General features: G+C 47.6%; 1 protein-coding gene across 1 annotated transcript; it reads left to right on the top strand.

The window, feature by feature from the left end:
- Window positions 1–25,052, top strand: LOC123956102. The gene is made up of 5 exons (XM_046028335.1): window positions 1–453; window positions 6,786–6,966; window positions 18,400–18,591; window positions 21,983–22,018; window positions 25,023–25,052. The coding sequence occupies exons 1-5, from the start codon at window positions 179–181 to the stop codon at window positions 25,050–25,052; spliced, it is 714 nt and encodes a 237-aa protein (XP_045884291.1). The 5' UTR covers window positions 1–178.
- The last annotated feature ends 1,254 nt before the right edge of the window (window positions 25,053–26,306 follow it).

The following is a 26,306-nucleotide window of genomic DNA, read 5'->3' as shown; positions in this document are numbered from 1 at the left end:
TGCTTATTCATGCACCGGGAGTGGGTGCTGGTGACTCACGGGGCCTGTTCCGGGCTCTGGATGCTCCCCGCCGAGCCCCCGCCCCGCGCTTACCCTGCCATCAGTTCCCCACGGAAGGCTTTGTTTGTGCTGCGGATGATGCCGTCGCTATGTTATTTCCCCAGGACTTTGAAAAGACATGTGCCCCCCTTCCCTGCACCCCAGCCCTGGACCAGCTCACCAGAGCCTTCCGTGCCTGCCTTTGCCCTGCTCGCCGGACTCTGCTAACCTCGTCTCTGAGAGAAGCAGGTGGACCTCGTTCTCACTGCTGGTTGTCTCTGCACTTCCTTGTGCTGGACAGAACGACATCCTCTCTCCACGGCATGAAAACCCACGTCCCAATCCCCAGAACCCGCGAATGGGTGACCCAACGCAGCAAAGCCACGTGAACATCCTGGATCTTCAGGTGGGCAGGTGAGTTTGGATTATCTGAATGGGCCCACTCTCATCGCAGGGGTCCTGAGGAGCAGAAGAGGGAGGGAGGGGTCCAATGTGCGAAACCCCCACTAGCGACTGCTGGCTTTCAAAGAGGGGGAGGGGGCCGTGAGCTGAGGAACACGGCAGCCTCTAGAAGCTGGGAAGACAAGGGAAGGGATTCTCCTTGGAGCCTCCAGAAGGAACCAGCGCTGCCCGTGTCTCGACTGGAGCCCGGTGAGACCGTTTGGGGCTTTTGACCTCTGCAGGCATGTTTGATGAGCGGCTCTTGTCTTCTAAACGGCAGCGTCTGGGCCGCTCGCTGCTGTAGCTGCAGGACCCGGACAGCACCGTCTTGAAAGGCTGCACGTTTAAGGGGGTCTGGGCTCTTCCTTATGGCTTGGGAAGTCACCACCGGCGTGGGGATAAAGTTTGTCGTGCAAAGCAGGACGGTGTCCGGGGAGCGAAAGAAAGTGGTACTGATAATTATGGGGAGACAACAAGCACGACTGAGAATACGCAGCCCCAGCTGGGAGGTGCCCTTGCACTTGGAGTCTGCGAGAGCGACACCCCCGACTCCCTCACGCTCTCTGGATAAGCTTCGCCGTCCCGCGGGGAGGGCGCCTTTCTTTCCCGCAAAGCCATCTCCCTGCACGAGGACTCGGGTGCTGCTGTCTCTAAGAGGGTGTTCATCTTCCCTTCCTGTCTCCTCACCCTGGTCCCCTTTCCTGCGACCGTCCTGCAAGTGCTCACGGGGAGAACGTTCACCTCAGGGCAAAGGTGGGCAGAGGAAGCTGAGAAGGGAAGTGGGAGACCTGGGGAGGCTGAGGCCGGCAACGTTTCCCACCGTTCCAGATCTGCACCATTCCATCCTGCGCCACCTCCCGGCCCATGATTCCAGAATCCCACATTCTCCCTTTCCTCTTTTTACTCAGATCAATCGTTGACACAGGACAATAAAGATCGATAGATGCCTTAGAAGAAAAGAAGAGTAATTGACTTGAGACACTGTCTCTGAATCCAGCCTGGGCCCTAGCAGAAAAGTAAGAGACTTAATGAAAATGGGAACTCATGAGCTGAGCAAGCCCCGGTGGTTCCGAAGCTGATCGTGTGTCCGTCGGACGTGTGTTCATGGAAGAAAGTCAAGAGGTGTCTGACCTCTGGCATCTAGTGGGGGAAGGAGCAGGGACTGACTAACTTTTTGCAGGGAGAGTAGAATTAGAGGACGATACAGAGGTCAATTTAAAATAAGAATAATTGGGAAGATGCAGAGAAAGGGGAGCCCTCCTGCACTGTTGGTGGGAATGTGGACTGGTGTAGTCACATGGGGAACAGGTATGGGGGGTCCTCAGAACGTTAAAAATCGAGCTACCCGATGACCCAGCAATTGCACTACTGGGTACTTACCCGAAGAATGCAAGGACACTCATTCAGGGGCGCCTGGCTGGCTGAGCTGGTTAAGCGTCTGCCTTTGGCTCAGGTCATGATCTCAGGGTCCTGGGATCGAGTCCCATGTGGGGTTCCCTGCTCATCAGGGAGTCTGCCCTCCCTCTCCCTCTGCCTCTTCCCACCACTTATACTTCCCCCCCTCAAATAAATAAAATCTTTTTACAAAAACACTAATTCAGAGGGATACACTCATTCCAATATTCATGGCAACATTATTTACAATAGCCAAATTACGGAAGTGCCAAGTGTCCATTGAATGGATAGAGAAGAGGCGGTGTGTCCGTACAACAGAATATTACTCATCCGTACAGAGAGTGAAGTCTGGCCATTTGCAATGATCTAGATGGAGCTAGAGTGTATTATGCGGAGTGGAATAAGACAGTCAGAGAAAGACAAATACCGTAGGATCTCACTCCTATGTGGAATTTAAGAAACAAAACAAAGAAGCCAAGAGATTAAAAAAAGAGAGAGACAAATCAAGAAACAGACCCTTAAAGACAGCGAATGCACTGACAGTCACCAAAGGGGAAGGTGGGAGGGGGTGGCTTAGACGGGGGATGGGGAGGAAGGAGCGCCCCTGTCGTGATGAATGATGTTCGGAAGCGTCGTCACTATACTGTACACCAGAAACTAAGACCGCGCGGTTGGTTAGCTGTCCTGGAGTTTACGTAACAACCTAAAATAACAGTTGCTTGCGTTTATCGGGCAGCTAACCATGTCAAGAGCTGTTCTAAGCAGTTGTCTCACTCTTTTTACCTCTTTTACTCTCTCCGGTAGCTCCGTGAGGTCAGTGCATATCTCCGTCTTAAAGCCAAGACCAGAACAGTTTAGCATCTTGCTAAAAATCACACAGCACAGGAGGCAGCGTTCAATTGAGACCCCCAAGTCCAGGTCCAGGGCCCGTCGACTAATCTGGGGATGAGGGAAACATACTGGAAGCCTAAGGTGGGAAAAGGTCATCACCATGGAAAGCAAATGGAAATATTCTGTATAAAAAATAATTATTTAAAAAATTTTGCTTATTTATTTGACAGACAGAAATTACAAGTAGGCAGAGAGGCAGGCAGGGGGGTGGGGAGGAAGCAGGCTTCCTGCGGAGCAGAGAGCCTCATGCAAGGCTTGATCCCAGGACCCTGGGATCATGACCTGAGCCAAAGGCAGAGGCTCGACCCACTGAGCCACCCAGGTGCCCCGGAAAATGAAATAATTAAAACAACGAAGTTAAGAGAAATGAGGAAAGAAGCTGATGTAGCAAAACTCTCACGTAGATGCATAAGGAGGAAAAAAATTCGTGAATGGAGAAGATGAAATACGTTATTAGACAATGACGGAAACCTCGCAATATTAAATAAAGACCCAAGGGCCAAGGTGGAAAGGACACGTAGGGCACCAAGCGGGGTAGATGAGAGAAAACCCACACCTGCATATGTTTGAAGGCATCGGAGGACAGGAAGAACAGAGAACATTGGCGGAGAGAATAACATGGCACCTGCTGAGAAGAGAGGCTGGTGTGAGACTCGCCTGGCAAACGGAACACAGGAAGGCCACACAGTTGGATTTCCAGGTGTCAGAGCTGGGGAGGCGGGGGGCTCGGGGTCAGGCTGGTTCCATACAAGTACAACTTCACCTAACCATGAGCCTGAATAGGGACTCCCTGGTATAAAGGGCCGCGGGGTGTTTGGCACGCTAATTCCTCTTTGAAAACACACTTGGGCTGTGAACGTCTAAGGAGAGGAGGGAAGTCATGCACACTGTGATGTGCAAGCAGCAAGGGTACGTAAATAAAGTAGTACATTCTATTGTCTTCTCAGGAAATTGGGACCAAACCCAAGACAACATCAGTAGCAACAACAGGAGGGAGACACACGCGGGCAGAAACCTAAGCCCCAGCTACAGGTGATAGCGGCTTGGTTTGGGGCCCATCGGAGGCCCAGGTGGCTGGAGGGACAGCTAAGGGATGGTTAGAGGAAAGGTCATGCTCAGAAGGGAAACATCTTGTTCCAGGGAGAGGTGTAGAAATTGATTTACGGAAGAAATCGGTAAGACAAGCAAAATTATAGGTCATCATCAAATAAGGAGAAACATAGAAAGTCTAAAGGTAGATAAAGCATGTTCCAAGCCACCAGAGAAAACCTATCAAGTTAGAAATAACAAGGAGAAAAATAAATAGAATAAATAAATAAAAATAGAATTCAGCAAAGAAAACAAAGCAGCAGGTATCAGTGATGTCCGTGAGGGTAAAGCGCACCCTGAGACGACCTTCGTAGATCCGCTGGGTGAAGGAAAAGCAAAGAAATGAACAGATCCAGGAATTAGTTCTTATGAAGAGACACTGAAAACAAATATATGCCACATTTTTGAAAATGAAGGAATAGAAGAATGATAAACTATCACGCAGAAACCAAGAGGAAACTTAAGATACTGATATTGTCAGTAGGCAAAGCAGAATTCAAGGCAAACTCGTTACAAAGGACCCAAAGGGGACACTTGATTTGACAATGTAGGTAACAGCAACCCTGGGCCCACACAGGGTTGGGCGGACAGAACACACGCTTTGGAGGACATGGGGGCGGGGGGGCGGGGCGTGGGGAAAGCATCGTGGGGGCCCTGACTTCCACTACAAATACGACCTCTGAATTCTCAACTTCCTCTGGCCTAATTCTCTGCCCACGACTCATTAACATTGTAACCCAGTTAAAAAAAAGAAGAGTTTCAAAATTCCATATATGAAGAAACAAACAAAAATATATTATATAAGCCTGGTGTTAAAGCAAACAGGGAATGAATCTGGGGAACGGTTACACGTGAGTCACAGTGGCGCACAGCACGCCAGTTTTTGTGGGAAATTGTTAATGTGCGCGAGGAGGCCTATACCTGTGATCACATTTATTAGACAAAAAAAAGGACGACAACAACAACAACAGCAGAAAAACTGGAGAGATCAGCCTGCAAATCGAAAAGTTAGAAAAAAATAAAAGCAAGTACAAGGAAGTAGGAAGAGGACAAAAATGTACAAAATCAATAAAACTCAGAAACAGTCAATAACGTAAATATGAACAAAATTTGTTCCTCTGAAGTGTTAGTTAAAAAAATAAGCCCTGGCAAAAGAACATTTAAAAATAATATTGAAAGAAAAAAGAGAAATAATAGCAAGACAACTGATGTAAAAAGAGAAAGAATAAAACTAGTTGAAAGGGTGAATTTCTGGAAAAAATCACTAACTGTCAAAATGATCTGAACTAATAGAGAAATGGAGTACACAGGTAACCACTGAAGAAATTAAAATAATCAAAGCCTTCCCCAGGTGAAAAAATTATTGTTTGAATAAACTGAGTTTTATTCAAGTCTCAAAACAGCTCTTGTCCTCCCGAGGGGACCCCAATGTTCAGGAGGTCAGGAGAGCTGAGGGCAAGGGCACCCGCCGACCATGAAAGGAGTCGAGGTGTCTTACACACCCACCACTGATCGCGTGCCCCTCTTGCCATAGACTTTGACTTGAGGGTCAAAGCTTTGTCATTGCCAACAAATGCCATTCCGCCTTCATCTCAAGTTTGTGCCTGCTACACCCGGACCCCCATCTCCCCTCTTTCCAGACCCCTCTCCTTGGTTCCCTGACCACCAAGTGGTCCTCAGGCTCCACTCGCCACTGCCCTCATTTTCATCATCCTTTGTCCACAGAGACCCCCTGTGTCCTCATTATCCTGTGTAAGTTCCCTGGCTGACCATAACTACCAAGCCCAGGAGTACATTTCAGCCCCTGGCCCCTTTCTTGCTTCAGGATACTCGTCAAAATCACAGATAAACTAGAACTTTCTGCCTAGTCCTTGCTCACTTCAATTCAGCCTAAAGTTTGGTGGAGAAGAGCCGACCATCCTTCCGGTCTCTTGTTAAAGGTCACGGACCTCAAGGGGCCCTTGGTGCTTCTTGCATTTGTACTGTATTTCTGCGGTTCACCGAGGGTTCACTCACCGCGATGACTGCTTCTCACTTTGCCTTCACTCCTGAAAACCAACAGGTGTCCCCTTCTCCCTCTCCATCTTGCCGGGATTAAGCGAGTCTGTTAACGGACTTCCACTAATTGCTTCTCTCCCCATGCAAACATCCGTATGAAATGCCCCGCCCTCCTACCTGTCACCCTCCTGCCCCCCAGCTAAGGCCACCACCCCCCCCCCTCCCCTGCATGTTCGCTGGATCTCCCGGACACCATCCCAGACACTCCTCCTCCTTCCCATGCCCCTGAGCGGTCCCTTGCCTGGACTGGATCTAAAACCACACCCATGTTACAAGCGTTCCCACTTAGGAAATAACACAAAACACTGAGATCTCTCTATCTATAAGCCCGTAGATGTGGCTTTAAAAGTAAGGATCCTTGAAAACATGGTCAAGATTCACTCTCATTCCCACTTGAACCCAGTCCTACGATCTTGGCACCCTACGCCTCCCCTCCCCCAGCCACCGGCGGGCTCCGTCTTGCTGCTGCAGTCGTCCGCGGTCTTCCCGCGCTCGTGCGGCCTTCCACACGCGTTCAGCAAACCGCATTCAGCAATCGCACAGCCCTCGCTGACATACGTTCTTCTTGTCTCCTGGGTGGCCGACTCCACCGGCTCTTCACTCAGCTCCTGGGCTGTTTCCTGCTGCGTTCCTGGTCTCGCCTTCCTCCCCACGCCTGCTTCTCACACAGCTTTCCCAGCGCCAACAACTCCGGGGACTCTGCTTTGTTTCCTTGGAGTTTCCCTGCCCCCCTTTGCCCTCACACCCCAAATTGGTTCCACCAGAAAATCTTCAGAGGTCCGCTCTCAAAATACAGCCATACTCTTGTTTCTTACCATTTCGCCACTGGTGCTTGGTCCGGTCCTGAGCCCTATTCCTTCCACTAACTGCAGAGTATCAAGCGAGCCCCCCGACCAGTTATCGGGAGAGGAATCGGCTTCGCTCACCCTGGAGAGTTTCCCGCAGTATTTCTCAGAGGCAAGCATCCGCGAGTCAGGAATCGGAGAAGTGCGCCGTGTGGTTTGTGGGAAGCGCGTTTGGAAGAAACCCAGGTGCCCATCCCTTGGGGAACAGGTAAGCACGATGAAAGCGTATGGCTGCCTCTGAGGCCAGAGCGTGAAGCAAGCGAGATCTTGAAAGCATAGCATTGGGTGGAAAAGCAAAACGGGATCTGTACCACAGAATTATTTGTGTGGTTTAAAATCACATCGGCACTGTGCGTCTTCCAAGGACACATTTGTATCCAAGGACGCTTAATACACACACTGGAGTTAGGGCCTGGGTATGGAAATGATTGTGTCCGTGTGAACAATGAGATAGAAGGAAGCGGAAGGTCCTTGGCCAGAGCGGGAATTACGGGTCACTCTTACTCACCCGAATCTCTTCCCTGGTGGGACAGAGAGGAAATTAGGGGAAAACATGTCTCAATTAGCTGAACCCAGTCTCTGCTTTAAAGACAGACGTGCCGTCGTATCTAGTCCTAACCGGGCTTCAGACATTCTGCAGAAACTAGAAACTTAAGGGAATCCAACTGTCAAAACCCCTCTTTTATAGAAGAGCAGGTTTTCTAGAATATCCTTGTCCTGAATAAGTTATGAAAAAAAAACCTGTTACTCACTGCGCATATGCCCTCGTGCCCTCACGTGCGCGTGCGCACACACACCCCAGAACTCTTTAAGGGCTGGAAAAAATTCTGAGTAAAAAGAGACGAGAGCTGAGTAAGGGTAAGCATAGCAGTCACTGTGACAAAGTTTGGGGACAAATGCCCGTAGTGGCACCCTAGTTCTGGTGGTTAATGGGGCCCTTTAGTGGGAAGAGACTGGGCTTTGAGTGTGTTTACAAAGCAGCCTCATTGAATTCAAGCCGCTACACAGAGCTAGGATAGAAGCAACTGGAAGTTCAGAGAAATGGTGGTGAGAAATTCCTGATTGCCTGCTTGCAAGAAAACCCTGAAAAAACACCACTAACTCCGTTCTTTTCCAAAGGAAACAGTGTCCTCTCAGAATACGGGGTCATAAAAAAAAAAAAAAAAAAAAAAAAAAGAATACGGGGTCATGAGCTCGGGGTCCTGTGGGTCTGGAGTTTAATGGTAATAACCCTCTGTTCAGGGAACCTTCAGGCTGAGGCACCCTATGAACCTTCTCCAGGCAGGTGACATCCAGTATATTGTAGGGCAAATCTCCTCGGAAGCAAATAATCCTCAATTCTGTTCCCTACGGATTTCTGTACGTTACACTTGGCCAAGCCCTGGCTCACGATAAAAAAGAAATCACCGCACAGTAAGGAAACAAGTCTCTACAAAACCCCAAGTGACCTGTTTCCGTTCTGTAAGTCTTCACGCACTGTAAGGATCAGATTTGAAATGTAAAATGACCAAGAAAATGGAATATGAGGGAGAGAATCAAGAAAAGCTGATAACTGAGAATTTTTCAGAAGTGATTAAAATTTATGAAATCAGAAGAAAGTAGAACTATGTCCTTAAAAGAATGAGAAAAATGAATGTCAGTCTAGATTCCTATACATGATAAAATTATCTCTCAAGATCAAGAGTGAAATAAGGAGATTCTTTAGGAAACTGAAAACGGAAAGATTTTATAGCCCCAGATACTTCCTAAAGGAGCCTTGGCAAGAACAGCTTTAGAGAGAATCAAATCACTCCCAAAATAGTGTGCGAGCAAGTGGCCTGGGAGCAGGCGGGAAAGGTTAGTCAACGCTGGCTTACAGGACGATAACTGAAATGTCTAATTTATCGTGATAAAATCAATACTAAGATCCGATGGCCAACAGTAGCAGGTGAGCCCCACGGAGGGTGCTAGGAGAGACCCCAGGTCTTTGTCTCGCTCGTGAGAACAGTACATACACTGAGTTAACATTAGGTGTGCTATTTTAAATGGAAATCTATAATACATATAAATTATAGATATAATAAATAAAATATTCTGTCATATACATGAAACATAAGTGAAAAGAGAAAAATAAAGTGATACAGAAAGCAGAAGACTAACTAGAAATCATACAGTGCAGTGGTGGAAATAAATCCAAGGATATTAGTAATCACAAAGAATACATTTGGGAAGTACAAGACAGAAATTTCCAGATGGGATTTTAAGAATCAAATTATATGCCCTTAGCAAGAGATAAGCCTAAAGCACAAGAACATCAGAATTGCTCAGGTTATTAGCCGAAACCTGGGCGCCAGGCAGATAACCGCCAAAGGAAATCAGACAGAGTCATATTAATATCAGAAAACAAGGCTAAAAGGCAAAAACCATTATTAAAGATGGAGAGGGTCGTTATATCTTAATTTAAGTTTGAGCTGCTCGGGAGGGCGTGCAAATTTGAACTATTTATGGCTGTGATGGGAGAGCGGCCCATATGAACACAGACAACGGACAGAGTTCGGGGAGACGAGAACAGCGGCGCCGGCCAACGGGGAGGCGCCCGCGGGACCGGGTGAGCGCCCACTGGGTCGGGGGGAAACCCGCAGCTCAGGGAGCTCCCAGCAACATGACTGACACGCTGGAGGCCACGGCCAGTCATGAAAACTGCTCAACAGTTTGAGGACACCGTTGTTCTCGCTCGGACCAAGAACGCTCGCACGAATCTCAGTCACCGTGTGTGGCGAAGCAGAAGCCTCCGTCCGTTCCAGAGTAGGAACAAGCCACCCCATTCCCGGATTACCGTGCCCCCGGCTCCTAAGTCACAGAAGCGAGGAGGAAATGGATTCTACCGAGAGACTTTTCAAACGTGTAGTTCACAGGTCAAGCATCCATGAAAGAGAAGCCAGAATGCAAACGGAGGACGAGAGTGAGCAAGGATGAGATCCGCAGGTGTTGTGCAGGCGGGGTGTGGGGCGGCCCGGTGGGTCCCAGGGGAGTCCACGACGCTGTCAGAGCAGAAGACGGATGAGAGGGCAGTGAGCTCAGCTTGCCATGCACGGATTTAGGAAAAGCAAAGCAACAGAAGTCTATAAAGTAGACGGAAGGACAAGGTAAAGGTGAGAAGAAGGACATGGAATAGGCAGGGTCCACAAGGTCAAAAACACGGAATAGGGGGCGCCTGGGTGGCTCAGTGGGTTGAAGCCTCTGCCTTCAGCTCGGGTCATGATCCCAGGATCCTGGGATCGAGCCCCGGGTCGGGCTCTCTGCTCAGCAGGGAGCCTGCTTCCTCCTCTCTCTCTGTCTGCCTCTCTGCCTACTTGTGATCTCTGTCTGTCAAATAAATAAATAAAATCTTTAAAAAAAAAAAAAACATGGAATAGGCAGGGTCCACAAGCTCAAAAACTGGTTCTCAGAAACAAGGGCGAGTAAACCTCCCACGAGATTGATCAAGATCAAGGGGGGCGGGGCGGGGGGGGCAGGAATGGTCAACAATAGGGCCTCAGAGGGGAGCCCAAGTAGAGATTTAAAAAATTTTTTAATTGTGAAAATCTAACCAAAATGGACAAATTCCTAGAAATACACTGAAATTGGTGTTTGAAAAATCTGAGACTCTCTCTATTCTAATTAGAAGGCTCGAACAACCTCATAAGCATCAGACAAATTGAATAAGTATTTAAAAATCTTTCCTCAGAGAAAACAACAGCCCTATGCAAATTTATAGGTAAATTCTCCCAGATTTCTGGAGAAAATGCAGTTATGAACATTTACAAACTCTTCTTGAAAATAAAAAAAAAGCGAAAGAAATTTCTTCCGCTCATTCTTTTTTTTTTAAATTAATTAATTTATTTTTTCAGCGTAACAGTATTCATGGTTTTTGCACAACACCCAGTACTCTATGCAATACGTGCCCTCTCTACTACCCACCACCTAGTTCCCCCAACCTCCCACCCCCACCCCTTCAAAACCCCCAGGTTGTTTCTCAGAGTCCATAGTTTCTCATGGTTTGCCTCCCCTTCCAATTTCCCCCAACTTCCTTCTCCCCTCCATCTCCCAATGTCCTCCATGTCATTTGTTATGCTCCACAAATAAGTGAAACCATATGATACTTGACTCCCTCTGCTTGACTTATTTCACTCAGCACAATCACCCGCAGTCCCGTCCATGTTGCTACAAAAGTTGGGTATTCATCCTTTTTTTAAATAAACATATAATGTATTTTTATCCCCAGGGGTACAGGTCTGTGAATCGCCAGGTTTACACACTTCACAGCACTCACGATAGCACATACCCTCCCCAATGTCCATAACCCCCTCCCCCTCTCCCAACCCCACCTCCCCCCAGCAACCCCCAGTTTGTTTTGTGAGATTAAGAGTCATTTATGGTTTGTCTCCCTCCCAATCCCATCTTGTTTCATTTACTCTTCTCCTATCCCCCTACCCCCCCATGTTGCTTCTCCATGTCCTCATATCAGGGAGATCATATGATAGTTGTCTTTCTCCGATTGACTTATTTCACTAAGCATGATACCCTCTAGTTCCATCCACGTCGTCGCAAATGGCAAGATTTCATTTCTTTTGATGGCTGCATAGTATTCCATTGTGTATATATACCCCATCTTCTTTATCCATTCATCTGTTGATGGACATCTAGGTTCTTTCCATAGTTTGGCTATTGTAGACATTGCTGCTATAAACATTCGGGTACACGTGCCCTTTCGGATCACTGCGTTTGTATCTTTAGGGTAAATACCCAGTAGTGCAATTGCTGGGTCATAGGGTAGTTCTATTTTCAACATTTTGAGGAACCTCCATGCTGTTTTCCAGAGTGGTTGCACCAGCTTGCATTCCCACCAACAGTGGAGGAGGGTTCCCCTTTCTCCGCATCCTCGCCAGCATCTCTCATTTCCTGACTTGTTAATTTTAGCCATTCTGACTGGTGTGAGGTGGTATCTCATTGTGGTTTTGATTTGTATTTCCCTGATGCCGAGTGACATGGAGCACTTTTTCATGTGTCTGTTGGCCATCTGGATGTCTTCTTTGCAGAAATGTCTGTTCATGTCCTCTGCCCATTTCTTGATTGGATTGTTTGTTCTTTGGGTGTTGAGGTTGCTAAGTTCCTTATAGATTTTGGATACTAGCCCTTTATCTGATATGTCGTTTGCAAATATCTTCTCCCATTCTGTCAGTTGTCTTTTGGTTTGTTAACTGTTTCCTTTGCTGTGCAAAATCTTTTGATCTTGATGAAATCCCAATAGTTCATTTTTGCCCTTGCTTCCCTTGCCTTTGCCGATGTTCCTAGGAAGATGTTGCTGCAGCTGAGGTCGAAGAGGTTGCTGCCTGTGTTCTCCTCAAGAATTTTGATGGATTCCTTTCTCATATTGAGGTCCTTCATCCATTTGGAGTCTATTTTCGTGTGTGGTGTAAGGAAGTGGTCCAATTTCATTTTTCTGCATGTGGCTGTCCAATTTTCCCAGCACCATTTATTGAAGAGGCTGTCTTTTTTCCATTGGATATTCTTTCCTGCTTTGTCGAAGATTAGTTGACCATAGAGTTGAGGGTCTATTTCTGGGCTCTCTATTCTGTTCCATTGATCTATGTGTCTGTTTTTGTGTTACTGGCATAAGTTTTATAGTAAAACTTAGTATACATTTTTACTTATTACTTATTATTGAATATTTACTTATTTACTTATTAAAACAAAAAGCCCAGCTCTGCCAAAGCCTGAGTGTCCCTTGGAAGAATGTCCTCAGTTGGGTGGTCTTGAGGTGCAGTGCAGATGGCCTGACCACATACTTTTGCTTAAACACAGAGACTCAAGTTGTCTCAACATATGAGACAACTTCTTCCTCAACATATGAAGAAGAAGACAATACTTTGTGTGAGTAAAGTATATATGGACACTTGCAAGAAACCCCAAAATAAAAACAAAAAAAAATTGTTTCATTCTGGACCAGACCTATTTTTTTTCTTTTCTTTCTTTCTTTTTTTTTTATTTACAAATACATATATGTATTTTATTTTTTTAAAATTATTTATTTATTTATTTTTTCAGCGTAACAGTATTCATTGTTTTTGCACAACACCCAGTGCTCCATGCAAAATGTGCCCTCCCTATTGCCCACCACTTGTTCCCCCAACCTCCCACCCCTGACCCTTCAAAACCCTCAGGTTGTTTTTCAAAGTCCATAGTCTCTTATGGTTCGCCTCCCCTTCCAAATTTTTTTTTTTAATAAACATATAATGTATTTTTATCCCCAGGGGTACAGGTCTGTGAATCGCCAGGTTTTCACACTTCACAGCACTCACAATAGCACATACCCTCCCCAATGTCCATAACCCCCTCCCCCTCTCTCAACCCCACTTCCCCCCCGCTACCCCCAGTTTGTTTTGTGAGATTAAGAGTCATTTATGGTTTGTCTCCCTCCCAATCCCATCTTGTTTCATTTATTCTTCTCCTATCCCCCTAACCCCCCATGTTTCATCTCCACGTCCTCATATCAGGGAGATCATATGATAGTTGTCTTTCTCCGATTGACTTATTTCACTAAACATGATACCCTCTAGTTCCATCCACGTCATCACAAATGGCAAGATTTCATTTCTTTTGATGGCTGCATAGTATTCCATTGTGTATATATACCACATCTTCTGTATCCATTCATCTGTTGATGGACATCTAGGTTCTTTCCATAGTTTGGCTATTGTAGACATTGCTGCTATAAACATTCGGGTACACGTGCCCCTTCGGATCACTGCGTTTGTATCTTTAGGGTAAATACCCAGTAGTGCAATTGCTGGGTCATAGGGTAGTTCTATTTTCAACATTTTGAGGAACCTCCATGCTGTTTTCCAGAGTGGCTGCACCAGCTTGCATTCCCACCAACAGTGGAGGAGGGTTCCCCTTTCTCTGCATCCTCGCCAGCATCTGTCGTTTCCTGACTTGTTAATTTTAGCCATTCTGACTGGTGTGAGGTGATATCTCATTGTGGTTTTGATTTGTATTTCCCTGATGCCGAGTGTCATGGAGCACTTTTTCATGTGTCTGTTGGCCATCTGGATGTCTTCTTTGCAGATCTTCTGCTCATTCTTGATGTCAAGATGAAACAAGCAAAGAATGAAAAATGAAACTTAAGGATAGATATCTTTGAGGAACAGAGGCGACTTCGGGCCGTGACAGCAGCCGTGATGGCGGCAACGGCGGGTCGGGCCACCCCTCCTCATCGCCGCAGCCCACTGCACGCCTGCACCCCAGGCTTCCCCGCCATCACCTCTCTGCTCACTTTCTGCGTGAGGGGAGGAGATCCTGGCAGACGTGAGGCATCCCTGTGAGCGACCCTGGGGAGCTGGAAGAAGAAAGACAGACGGGGCCAGATCCTGGGGATTGTGAAGATGGACTCTGCGCTGTGGGCTCCTGCCTTTGTCCTGCGTTCCTGAAGCTTCGCTGAGAACCAGCGGGAGGTGGGTTGGTTTGCCTTGATCCTTAGCCTTGGTGCCTATCTTTGTGGAGCTGCTGGTCTCCTTGGAAAGACAGACGTAAGTCATATATCCACAAGAATAAACACGAATGCGCCAACTCTGGGAAGAAGGAAGAAAATGCAGTCACAGGGTGCGAGGAAGCTATGCAATGGGGAGTCTGGCTTTGCCTTGTGGTTAATGAAGGCCACGCTCAGGCGGCGATCCTTGATTGGAGACTTAAAGATGTGTGAAGGATTGGCTAGTCAAATAGAGGAAGAGATGGATGTGGGAGGAGGGAACATCTGTCCAGGTGCCGCACGTGGGAGGGAGCAGGTGACCTGAAGATCTGGAATCCGGTGAAGAAGAGGGAGGAGCAGGGCTCCGTCAACCAGGTCCAGCGGCCCCCAAGCCAGAGTGGGCTTGAACTCAAGACTTGCGTTCTCTAAGGGAAGGAGGACACAGCCAAGTTAGTCTTTTTCTAAAGCTGTTTATGACTATGGTGTGAGGACAAGGAGCGTGGAGAAGTAATTAGGAGACCATGGCAGTAATCCGGATGAGCAATGCCTGCAGCCTGGACCAGGCAGGTGGGGTTGGAGATGGGCAGAGCGAGATGGGGAGAGGGTGCTGAGATTTGGAAGGTAACCACTGAGCTTGAAGGGTAGGTGTGACATGTATTGAAAACAAAGGCCTGGGGGATGGGCAGATGGAAGGTGGAAGGACCATTCACCAGCAAGAAACAGCAGAGAAGGACCAAGATGGGGGTGAGGTGTAGAGAGGGTAAGACATTGTTCAGCCAAGTAAGGACCTCGAGTGCGAAACACAGGTCTGTGACCCAGAGTTGAGCCATGGGTAAAGACTGGAAGTTCCAAGGCATCTGTGTGCAGATGGGAGTTTAGACCCCATGGGCTGTCGTTGGCAGCCTTGAAAGCGTACAGAGAACAGAGCACAGAGTTCAGGATCCAGGAGCTCCCACACTTGGGATGTGGACCACAGAGGAAGAAGGAGCCCCAGAGAAGCAGAAGGAAAGGCAGGGAGACGCAGCGTTGTGGAGAGCACAGAGAAGCATGCTCCAGGAAGGAGGGGGTGCTACAGGTTGATTTTGGATAGCAACTAGCGAGCTGAAGGACTCGTGCCGGACCAGGCATGCACGTGCCCTGGAACGTCAGTGGGGCTGTTCTCAGCCCAGTTCAAGTGGTGCAGGTAATGGTGGGTCATGAGACATTGGAGGAGGCTGCGGCCAACCCCACCACTCTCCTTCCAAGTCGGAACTTTCGATGCCCTGATGCCTTCGCTTCCTCCCTGTGCCGTTGTTTCCCACTTCTTCCCCGTGCAGCTCTTTGGGTTCCGAGGCGAGAAGAGAATCGGCCATCAGAGAGAAAACATACGATCCGCATACGATCAGAGGGACACCATGCTACGGAGAACCGCTAACGTGCCAGTCCCCACGCCAGGGTCTTTGGCACCTGGTTTTACAGCAGAAAAGCTTTCCACCATCACTGGCCGGCTTGCCCCGATGATCAGGAGTGGGTGCGAAGTCACAGAACCCGTGTCCACACCACGATTGCTGCGGCTGCGGTGTCAACCCCGCCCCTTGCACCGCGGTGTCCTTGCACCGTACTTTCCTTGTGCTCTAGGAGCGTAAGCTCACGCTGCTGTGTTACGTGGAGCTGTTGTCCAGTGGCTTCAGAATGAGGAGGATGTGTTACAATGCAGTTCTCATCCCCACGGATTCTGACTTACCGCTTTTTAGGGAACTCTGGACTCTCTCTCCAGGCTGCACTGATGGAGTTGGCTCCGAGATCCCCCTTAGAGCGAGCCCGGCCTGGATGTGATACCGTCCTGTGTGGGTTCAGAATGACTGCGCTCCCTGTGCGATTATTCATCATCAAACAGAGGCTCCAGGACACTGGCATTCTTGCTCACTGAGACAGGGCAGGCTCCTCGAGGACTAAAGGCAGAAGCAAGATCTCGCTCAGTGTGAATGCTCCAGTAAAGACGCTTGTCTGCTCTGTCCGGCAGAGCTCCTTATCCCACCGATGGCAGTCCCATGGGGACTGGTGGCATCCCTTGGGAAGCAGGGCGTCCCTGCTCCTTCCTTCTGCAGAGGCCGGCAGAGGCTGCCCTTGGCCATGGGTGCTACCGCGGAGGCAGGGTAGCCCAGAACAGAGTCTATATTCTACAGGGACAAAGAAGAGATAAAAATCTAAGATATAAACTGTTTTGTAATTTAGATTTTGTTTCCCTTTCCTCAACTCTTTGAGGCTTCGGGCCAAACGATAGCTGCGAAAGATGAAAAGGAAAAAAAAATGGGCATGTATGTTCAAAATCCTATTTTTAAATTGTTCATAATTTGATTATTTTTGCTGGTTCTATTAATCTTCAGAAGAGTGGCTGAATGCAAATGTAAGCACTTTAAGGCATTAAAAATCACGCAGAAAAAAATCTGAGTAAAGTTCCAAGAATATACGTATGTATATGCAACATATAAATTATAATTTAAGGGCCTTTCCAAGAACATTTGCTTAATAAATAGGAACGAGAATAGGAATTTTTGCAATGCTAATTATTACACTACTTTCTCTTTCCAGATCTCACAAGATGCTAGGACATATGCTACAGGTATTCATTTGGCTGGAAAAGTAATCTTTAATGTCTATTTCATGAGAATGGAAGGTTCTAGAAAGTCCAAGCGTGGGGTTCAGAAAGGGTGTCCCAGAATGTTGTGAATACTAAACGGTGTTTGCATAGTCAGGGAAAGAAGTCATATTTACTCAACAGTAACAAAGATCATCGAAGCCCCAGTCCAGGAAACAAGCTGGAGTAGGTCCACCTATCTTTTCAAAAATAGGATATGGAGAGGCCTGGCTCTGCCCAAGATGGCGTGAACAGGTCTTTCATCAGAGAAGAGGGTATTGTAACGGGGCCACAAGCTTCCTCGGTTACCTCTGAAGTATTCGCACTAAGAGACCAATAAAGTTCTCAGGTGATCTTCTGGCACCAGGCGGCCCCAGGTCGGGTCTGTGGAATGTGGAGGTTGCGTGGGGGGGATCTGGGGCCGCGAGCGAGCTCACGTTTTCCCCATCTCTGGCACTCGGCCCCTCTGGCGGCTCTCCTCCTGTTACCATCTGGAACCCTCCCCCTTCTCCAGAGACAGGCACATTTCAGCCAGTCCCACAGAAATCTGTTCAGAGACCTAGGGGACAATCGCCGAAGGTTCCGGAAGGTAATAGAAAACAACCTGGTGAGCGAGGCTGGGCGTTGCTCCCTGCTCAGAACACGTATCCCAGATCTGCGTCTGTTTGCTGCTACGGTTCCTTGGTGCCGGACTCAGATTCTCAAGATGCTGAACACGGGATTGGGCCTGGTACATCCCGACTCTTCGGAACAGGAGCTGTGATAACCCTCAGGCCTGGGCATAACGCTGCCTTTCAGCCACCGTGCTCGCTGCCCCTCAAATCCTGGGTAGGTCGATGGTAGAAAACATCAGCTTCTCCACTCGGGTTATTGGGAAATGACGAGCCTGGTGACCCCCTGACTCACGTGAGTCCACAGAGAGCATCGGTCACCCCGGAGAAGGCGGCCCTGGGATTCGGCCCCGTGGTAGAGGGAGCCCGTGGCACCCAGCTCATACGAGGGTCAACCCTGGGCAGCAAAGGGATTGTGAACACAAACCAATCCTAAGAGTGGAAGGTTCTAGAAAGTCTCATGTTTCATTTCAAGGCGGGAGCTGATGTCATGCTTTGTTAAAATAGGAACTGAAATCACGAGGGATTATTTAGGCATGTAACCTGAGGGCTGAAGGGCCACCACGGAAGGTCGAGCTGGATGCATCCCCAGGGCCCGTGTCCAGCCATCAGACACCTTAGAGCCTCGCAGGTGTGTTATCACGGGCAGGTGTCGGCTGAGCCTCAGCCGAGTCTCTGGGAGGAGGATGAGAATGGCTCCTGCTCTCTCAAAAGTATTTGCAGCTCTGAGATGTGGACAGAACCGTACATGTGTGATGACGCGTGTCCCTTCATGCAATTAAGTGCTTCAGGTTGATACGAGTCAAAAAAGAGCCAATTATATAGGACTTTGTCCATTTTTCTTTCTCACATGTTGTTTTTCCTCCCCTCCTGCCCTTCCCTCCCTCCACCTTGCTCTCCCTCTCCCGGTGCTCCTCATGCCCCCAGCCCGGCCACACACATGTTCCCATTCATCCCCACCACGGTCACTCTAGAACGCTGAAGGAGAAGGACAGGACCCTCGTCCCTCGAGCGCACTCCAGAGCCAGGGCGAGTGTCTTCTGGCTCCCCCACTCCTCCGCTTCTCCTTTGTGCGGTGCGCTGGGGAACGGACGTCACCCCCCAAGCGGCAGCTCCAGAGTCAGGATTCGTGAATTTCATGTGGAAGATGCGGTTCTAGGGTTCCAGGCAACAAGCAGACTTCTTGGATTTTTATATGTGTTTTTCTTTGATGTGATGTCAGTTTTGATCTTTCAAGAAGATGACATAATTACTTATTTGCTTTACTGGACATTATGTCGTAATTCTTGTCCATAAAATGATAGCAGCATTGTTAGTAACCAGATGATTTTGGACAGAGCTTCACGTTTTCATGTATTGTTTTTAGTGGTTGGTTCTTTCCGTCCTTGCATTTCTGCACTGAGAAGCCCCAGTGAAATTACTGCTCTAGAAGTCGTTGAGATAACTCTTTTCTGTGTGGCTGTGTCTGTCATCTCCCCAATGCACGTGCTCATCTACCCCGCTGTGTTTTAGGGTTCAGGTACTGCTTCGTAAAATCACGTATAATTATGTAACACATTTGCATAGTTCCCAATTAAATCTACAAAATACGGTGTAGACAGAGACATTCTGCTGCTGTCCTCTTGATCTTGTACTACTTTCTCTCTGTACCTACAGACATAGGTGTCTCAGACACACACGTGTGTTTAATGGGTTCCATTTGGTTATTTATTGGTTAAATTTGGTTTGGTTAATCGTATTTATTTGGTTAAAAGCCCAGAATTACTGATTATTCCTGTCCAAAGACTGAATGAGTTGAAACTCATGACAATCATGTGAACACCTCGGTTTCTGGGATTCAGAAATTCTGTGGGTCAGCGGGGGAGGACGCAGTGGGACAGCTGGGCTGAGAGCCCCTGGTGGTTGCGGTCAGGTGCCACCTGGCACCGTGGCGGGGAGGGGGTCGCCAGGGACAGCAGGGCAGCTATCAGAGATCACTGTTAATGCAGGAAGGATGGGGTCCACCCGAAATCATCCCCATTGGCCAATGGACAAGATACGCATCGGTAATAGTAATGGCATTGAAACACATCACGTGTTCCAGTCTCCTGGTTCACATGATGTTTAAAAAGCCTCACCGGCCTTCTTGCTTATTTAAAAGATGCTAGAGAAACAGCTAACTTTTGGGGAAAGCTTGAGTAAAGGGGGAAACGCCAGCATTTATTCTGCTTTTCCTAAGTGAACACAGTGATCAGAGGATTGATAAGGGAAGTTTCATTTTATGGAGGTATTCTGCTTTTGGCTGAGAAAATTAATGACATCTTCAGAATATCACCATTTACCACTCCCAGTGGAATAAAGGTTAACATTATTAGTTGACATCGCAGGTGCCGTCGGTTTCTAACAAATACAGGCGGCAGGAAAACACCTTAGAGGATATCGAGGATTGCACTCTGCAGGATTTTTTTTTTTAAAGATTTTATTTATTTATTTGACAGAGAGAGAGATCACAAGTAGGCAGAAGGGCAGGCAGAGAGAGAGGGAGAAACAGGCTCCCTGCGGAGCAGAGAGCCCGATGCGGGGCTCGATCCCAGGACCCCGAGATCATGACCTGAGCCGAAGGCAGCGGCTTAATCCACTGAGCCACCCAGGCACCCTGCCGGATTTTTAATAAGTAAATTGCAACAAACAAACAAACAAAAGCGATAAATAACCTAAAAGTTAAGCATCTTAAAAGACATAGTCAGTCTTTGAGGTGTGTGTTTTGTCTTGGATTCTGATTTAAGAAGACAGATAATTGGGGACATTAAAATATTGACACTTAGTATAAATAAGTTACTATTTCTATTTTTATATAAAAGTCATATCGCTATTATTTGATTTTTCAGGTCATCAGTTCTCAGCCATTTATAGTAAAATATCCACAAGCGACGTGGTCTGAAATAACCGGCTGGTGTCCGCAGGGGTGGGGAAGTAGAACCGGGGATGTAAATAAATGGAACAGGCCCGGCTGAGCTAAGGGTCAGTGAAACGTATCCTATTAGTCTCTCTGCTCGGTGTATCATACGAATTTCCCCTAATAAAACCTTTTGATCATTTTATGTATATTTCTTTTCTTTTTCTATCCACACATATACACATATGGATATGTGTTCTTTTATAATAAGAAGTATACTGTTTTATTATTTAATTTATTTTCCTGAAAATAGTCTTTTTTTTTGTTGTTGTTATTACTAAATACAACATGACTTTTAATGGCAACAAATGGATACAGAAAATAGTCCTTTTTTTTTTTTGGTTACTAAATGAACGCAACATGACTTTTAATGGCAACAAATGGATACACCACCCCTCTTGGATGTGGTGTCCAGTTTCTTCATGTTCCACGCCACCGGCAGAGCTAAGTCTTTGTGAACGCTCTTGTTCGTTTTCTGAACGTACTCGCTGGATAGGATATACACCATTTTTAGTGTTTCTGCTACTGGCTGGCAATCTGTCCTCCCACGAAGTCTCAGGGTTGCTAATTCCTGGCTCAAGGTCTACTCTTGTCAAAGGTTGCATAGCTTTTTTTCCTTTTTGTAATTTTGATAGTCAAAATCTGTACCCCCGTTTTCCTTGCATCTACCAGGACTTATGGTCAGAGACCTGGATGGAAAAAGGGCAGGACTGTATACTTGGAATCTTCCTTCACAAATTAGGATTGAATGCATATTTTAAAAGGAAAGGTCTATGTTTGACATTGAGCATCACTAAAAAGTCATGGCCTGAGGAGTCCTGTCACTGCCACATCTACAAGACTATTTCTTTTTTTTTTTTTTAAGATTTTATTTATTTATTTGACAAACAGAGATCACAAGTAGGCAGAGAGGCAGGCAGAGAGAGAGAGGGGAAGCAGGTTCCCTGCCGAGCAGAGAACCCGATACGGGACTTGATCCTTGAACCCTGAGACCATGACCTGAGCCGAAGGCAGAGGCTTAACCCACTGAGCCACCCAGGTGCCCCTAAGACTACTTCTGTCAAGATTATTTCCCCCCCCCATGCCACCTGTATCCAAATAAAACAATTGACTTAATTTATGAAATCTCTTTGAAGAAGGCAACAGAGGTAAAATATAAACAAGTGAAAATGAAACATAATTCATTAATTTTTTCTTGTTGACTCCTCCATATGCTGATATTTAAAAGTCACGCTGGGACGCTGCTCCTCTCCTGTGACATGTGTGGGTGCCACGGGGCAGCTATCCGCAATTCTGACCCATGACCTTGACACTGCCCTGCGGCCTGACACTCCCATTCAGGAGCTTCTCGTCCCACCTGTGGCCCATCGCCTCTGCAAGAAACAGCTGCCTTCTCCCATGTATCCGTAGGATCTCGCAGAAAAGGAGAGGGCTTGCCCAGCCTCAGAGAGACACCATAGCCATTTCTCTTACTTTGGTGACGGACAGACCTCACTTGGAGTCCGGAAACTCCGAGGCGTTATCTTGGAAGACTAAGCCGAGACCGTTGGCGTGGTTCTCGTCTGATCCTTGCAGGGTGGGAAGTTGTCGCCTCTGAAGCCGGCCACCCTGGTGAGATCCGCTGAGCACAGCCACGAGTCCCCTTTTCCTTCCACCCAGAAAGAAATGCCGATGAATTGTTTTCTCATGCGGCAATCAATGGAATATTTCCAATTAATTCATCTTCTTCAGTCTTTCGGAGCACACTCCCCAAGTCTTCCCACTGTGACTCACATTGTGTGGTTTGAGTCCTTTATCCACACCCCACGGTGGCTTTCCTGCAGGAACAAGCAGAACTCTGCTCTCCGTGTCTTTCAGTCCACATCAGACTGTCGAGGACACAGCCCCTGTAAGCTGGCCTCAGCTTACTGCACGTGAAAGCGCTGGGTTGTTTGATGCCAACGGCTGCTAAGCTGGGCCGTTCTATCTTGGATACAAACAATCAGGATTTTAAAGACTCAAGAGAAGAGTTAAATTTCACTGTCTCAGAGCAGGATACCGCACCAGCCCTGTCAAACCTTCTTTCCATCTTGGTCCGGCATCCACTGAGGCACCTCTAAGAACTAGCATCAGAGAGCCCAAGGGGGCAGTATCATATAATAAGCAGAGATAAGATGCTTTGGAGTCCAGAGCCTGGGAAAGTCCCCATCTCGCTGCCCGGCATTTCCCTATGGTGCATACCGCCTGCCCACACAGCATGGACAGGACAGGGTGTCACGGCCCCTCCCTCTGAGAACCACTGACTCTTGACTCACCAGGGCCTGGACCGCTATCCTGGGTTGTTCCGGAGCCCCAGCCCTCGGGACACTAATATAGAATATGGACTATACTTAAAGTGCAATAAGGGTAGTTGTTCTGTTTATCCTGTTGGCTGCTGTAGCACGTCCTAAATGAGTAGAAACCCTGCAAATGCCTACATTTAATTAGTATTTCCAGAATAATGGACAAAGTGATCCGAAACTGTCACTTTCCTTGCCATTTACAAGGAGATGCTCCACGAAAATTAGGTGGATCCTGCTGAAATGGTGTGTCTTCACCGTTCCCAACGGACTGAGGGTCATTGACCCTTGGGAACTTAGACTCTGATTCTGTGCGTCCACAGGCCTTCCTGATTGCCCATTTTTATAAATGGAAACAAGCTTTTTCAACTGCATTATGGCCATTCCCAGGCTTTCATGACCTTCACCTGTTGGAGACCATGGCTTGAGAGTCAGGTACAGTAAGTCCCCCTCGTCCACAGACTCTGTATTTGCAAATTAGCCTATACACTAGGTTTTTTGGTGACCCCCAACTCTACACCCGCAGAGCTCTTGTGGTCATTAGCAGACACGGCCGAACGTTTGAGTTGCTCATGGTGCATGTTCCCAGTGGAGGCCAAGCAGAGGGCCCTTTGCTTCCTGTTTCAGCTCTCATAGCGTGAACGAGCCTACCTTTTGCAGTCTACTTAGTGCCACGTTTTTCACATTTCTGTGTGTGATTTCACTGCTGCGCAATGGTCCAGCTGTCGTGCTGAAGAGCTGTCTACTGGGGAAAACACAGGTGGCAACTGAGTTTCTGCAGGCAAGAGCTGCAGGGCTGTTGGCCCTGAATTCAGTGTTAATGGATCAATACTACACAAAATAAGGCATCTTTAAAGAGAAAAACACATACATCAAAGCTATGCATTGATCCGCTGATGAGAAAACGGTGGCCAGAGCCTCGCAGGAACCTAACCCTGAGTTTCCCTTAGGAGCAGCACAACTCAAGCTTGTCTAGACCATCATGAAGAGTCAACTGTCCTTTGTCCTTTGTCCCTACACCAGTATTTGTCCCCCCAGATCCTCCCGTCCCTCACATGGCTTTTTCAGGGGTGTAATTGTGTCCCTAGCCCTGTCTGGTGGGAATCGCTGCCCTTACGGATTATGTGTGATGACGCCGACGTTTCGGCGGGTTAGGTAGATGGCCAGGGTGACACAGAGGGGACATCAGAACAAGATTTTAAACCTCATCTAATTCCAAAGCATACTCCGTAAACCACCCACCTCCTCTGCAATGTTGGAAGGAAGTACAGTAGCTTTCTTCCCGGGGACGACACCTCCCCTGGGCTAGTGCCAGGATGTCACCAGCCTCCCACATGAGAAACTGAAAATATTGTCCTACAGTCATTATTTGAACATTTCAGCCTGACTGACGGCCTGAAGTCTGTGAAGTTGTGTGTGTGCATGTCTGCTTGTGGCTGTGTGTGAGTGAGTGTGCCTACGTGTGAGTGTGCCCGTCTGTGTGAGTGTGCACACGTGTGTGAGTGCCCGTCTGTGTGAGTGTGTGCCTCTGTGTGAGTGTGCACGTGTGTGGATGTGAGCGTCTGTGTGAGAGTGTGGAACGGAAGCTCAGATGCAGCTGAGTGGAATGAATGATCACCGCAAGCAAACACACATCTGGCAGAAGAGACACATCGAAGAGAGGCCTGTCCTAGCGTGAACACTGGAGGGGAAGTTGGAGTCGGTCTTGCCCACCGACTTGCTGTTGAACTGCCATCCTTTCATCAATTTCTGCCTTTTACAGCCTGGCTGTAAAGGAACCCACATAATAATTTAGTCCTATATATCTTAAAAGTGTAAAAAACGTTTCCTGGGTCTGGAAACTTACCTGCCGAGACCTCCATTCCCTCGCGGTAGCGGGGTACGTAAGGAATTCCAGAAAATCATTGGATAATGTTACACCAATTCTCCTGTGATAAATTCAGACCCACATTTAGGTACGACTTCTATAAAAAAGAATAATATCATCTTCTTTCTTAGCATCAGATAATAACCTCATGAAGAAATAGGAGGAAAAATCATTAAACTCTATAGAGCATCTGTACAAAGGTGAGCAGCATACTGAGTGAGAAACGGGGACTCCCTTAGAAGGAATAACGTTATTCTGCCCATTGTGTGCTTTGTCATTCCCGTGACGAGATACTCTTTTAAAATAAATCGTAGATCACGTCACTACACGAGGGCCTGCCATTAAACGGAGGAGCATTTGCTACGCTCAAACACAGGTAATACTATTCTTCCTAGTAAGGTATCTGCGACGCCGTCCCCTTTTCCCGTAGGGCATGAGTCAGGAGAAGCAGAAGGACTAGGGTGAAATGACCGGTACTTCATCCTTCACCCAGTCCCAGACGAGTCCCAGATCTTACCATGAATGTGTAAGACATCGTGGGCTTGTTTTCTGCAAGGTGAGTAGACATCACTAACGTGGTAACGTCCCCTTGGCAGTGCGTTCGCTCTATGCTGGCTTTTAATGTTTGTGGCTAAAATCAAGTGTATATTTCTGCACAAACACAACACTACGTCATCAGCTTTATATGGTAACTGACGTCAGTCGGCAGCTGATTAATAACCAGTGATTAGAAATAAATTGTTGAACGGCATGCCGTTAAAATAACACCTAAAATATCCCCAGAAATCATCAACAGGGTCAGCCAGCACCAATATCGGTCTGTGTTTGCAATGAGGCATCCCTTCGTCACCCTTCCCGGTCCCTCAAGCCTTCTAGAAAACACAATTTCTGTGAAATCTAGGCTGTCAGCGTGAAGAGAAAGTTGGCAGAACACAGGGTCCTGTTGCTAAGCGATCCCTGGCAAACCGATATGTGTACATCATGGCATTGGATGACATCTTCGGGAGAGGAGAGACTCCAGCACGATGGGAACACGTCGTTTCCCAGACAGGGGCAAATGTCTCAGGAGCCAGGGCTGTGGTCCGTCCTGCTGTCTGGGACCCCAAGCCGCCTCCGTCGGGAAGTAAAATGAAGTTCTACCAAATTTTTAGGGTCTAAGTTCTTCCTGTCTGTGTCTACCCTTGCTTCGCCTTTGAAAGGGAGAGAGTGAGGATTGTGTCGTGGAGGGGAGCACCTGTGTACAGACTTCCTGAGTGCAAAGAGAAGGGAACAATGTCTTTAACACTGCTATACTACACGTACCGAGGGCAAGTCGGCCGGTCAGATCCCAGGGGCCTGGGGATCTTTAATACCAAGCTCTTTCCAATCGGATGGGAAAAGGACCAGAGATCATCAGGTATAAGCCCCCATGTTACCTCCAGAGACCAGAGTGTGGAAACAATAAAGGGAGAGAGCCCACGGTCCCATGGATACGCCACGACCTGCTGGGACCTGCGTCTGACCTTCATGCCCCCGAGGGCCATCCCTCAATATGTAACAAAATCTCTGTGAATTAAACTGAAGACACTGATTGCTGAGAATCATAGAACTTCATTTTATTATCTCTTTAATTGTGGTTAAAGTTAGCCTTGAAGATCCCGCAAAGACAGTTTCCACATTACAGAAGCATAAAGCAGAGATGAGACTCGAGTACTGCCTGCCTTCTTCCCACGGC

This window comes from Meles meles, chromosome 14, assembly GCF_922984935.1.
Source record: "Meles meles chromosome 14, mMelMel3.1 paternal haplotype, whole genome shotgun sequence".
Lineage (NCBI taxonomy): Eukaryota > Metazoa > Chordata > Mammalia > Carnivora > Mustelidae > Meles > Meles meles.
The sequence above is the reverse complement of the archived record's forward strand: the minus strand, read 5'-3'. Positions and strand labels throughout refer to the sequence as shown.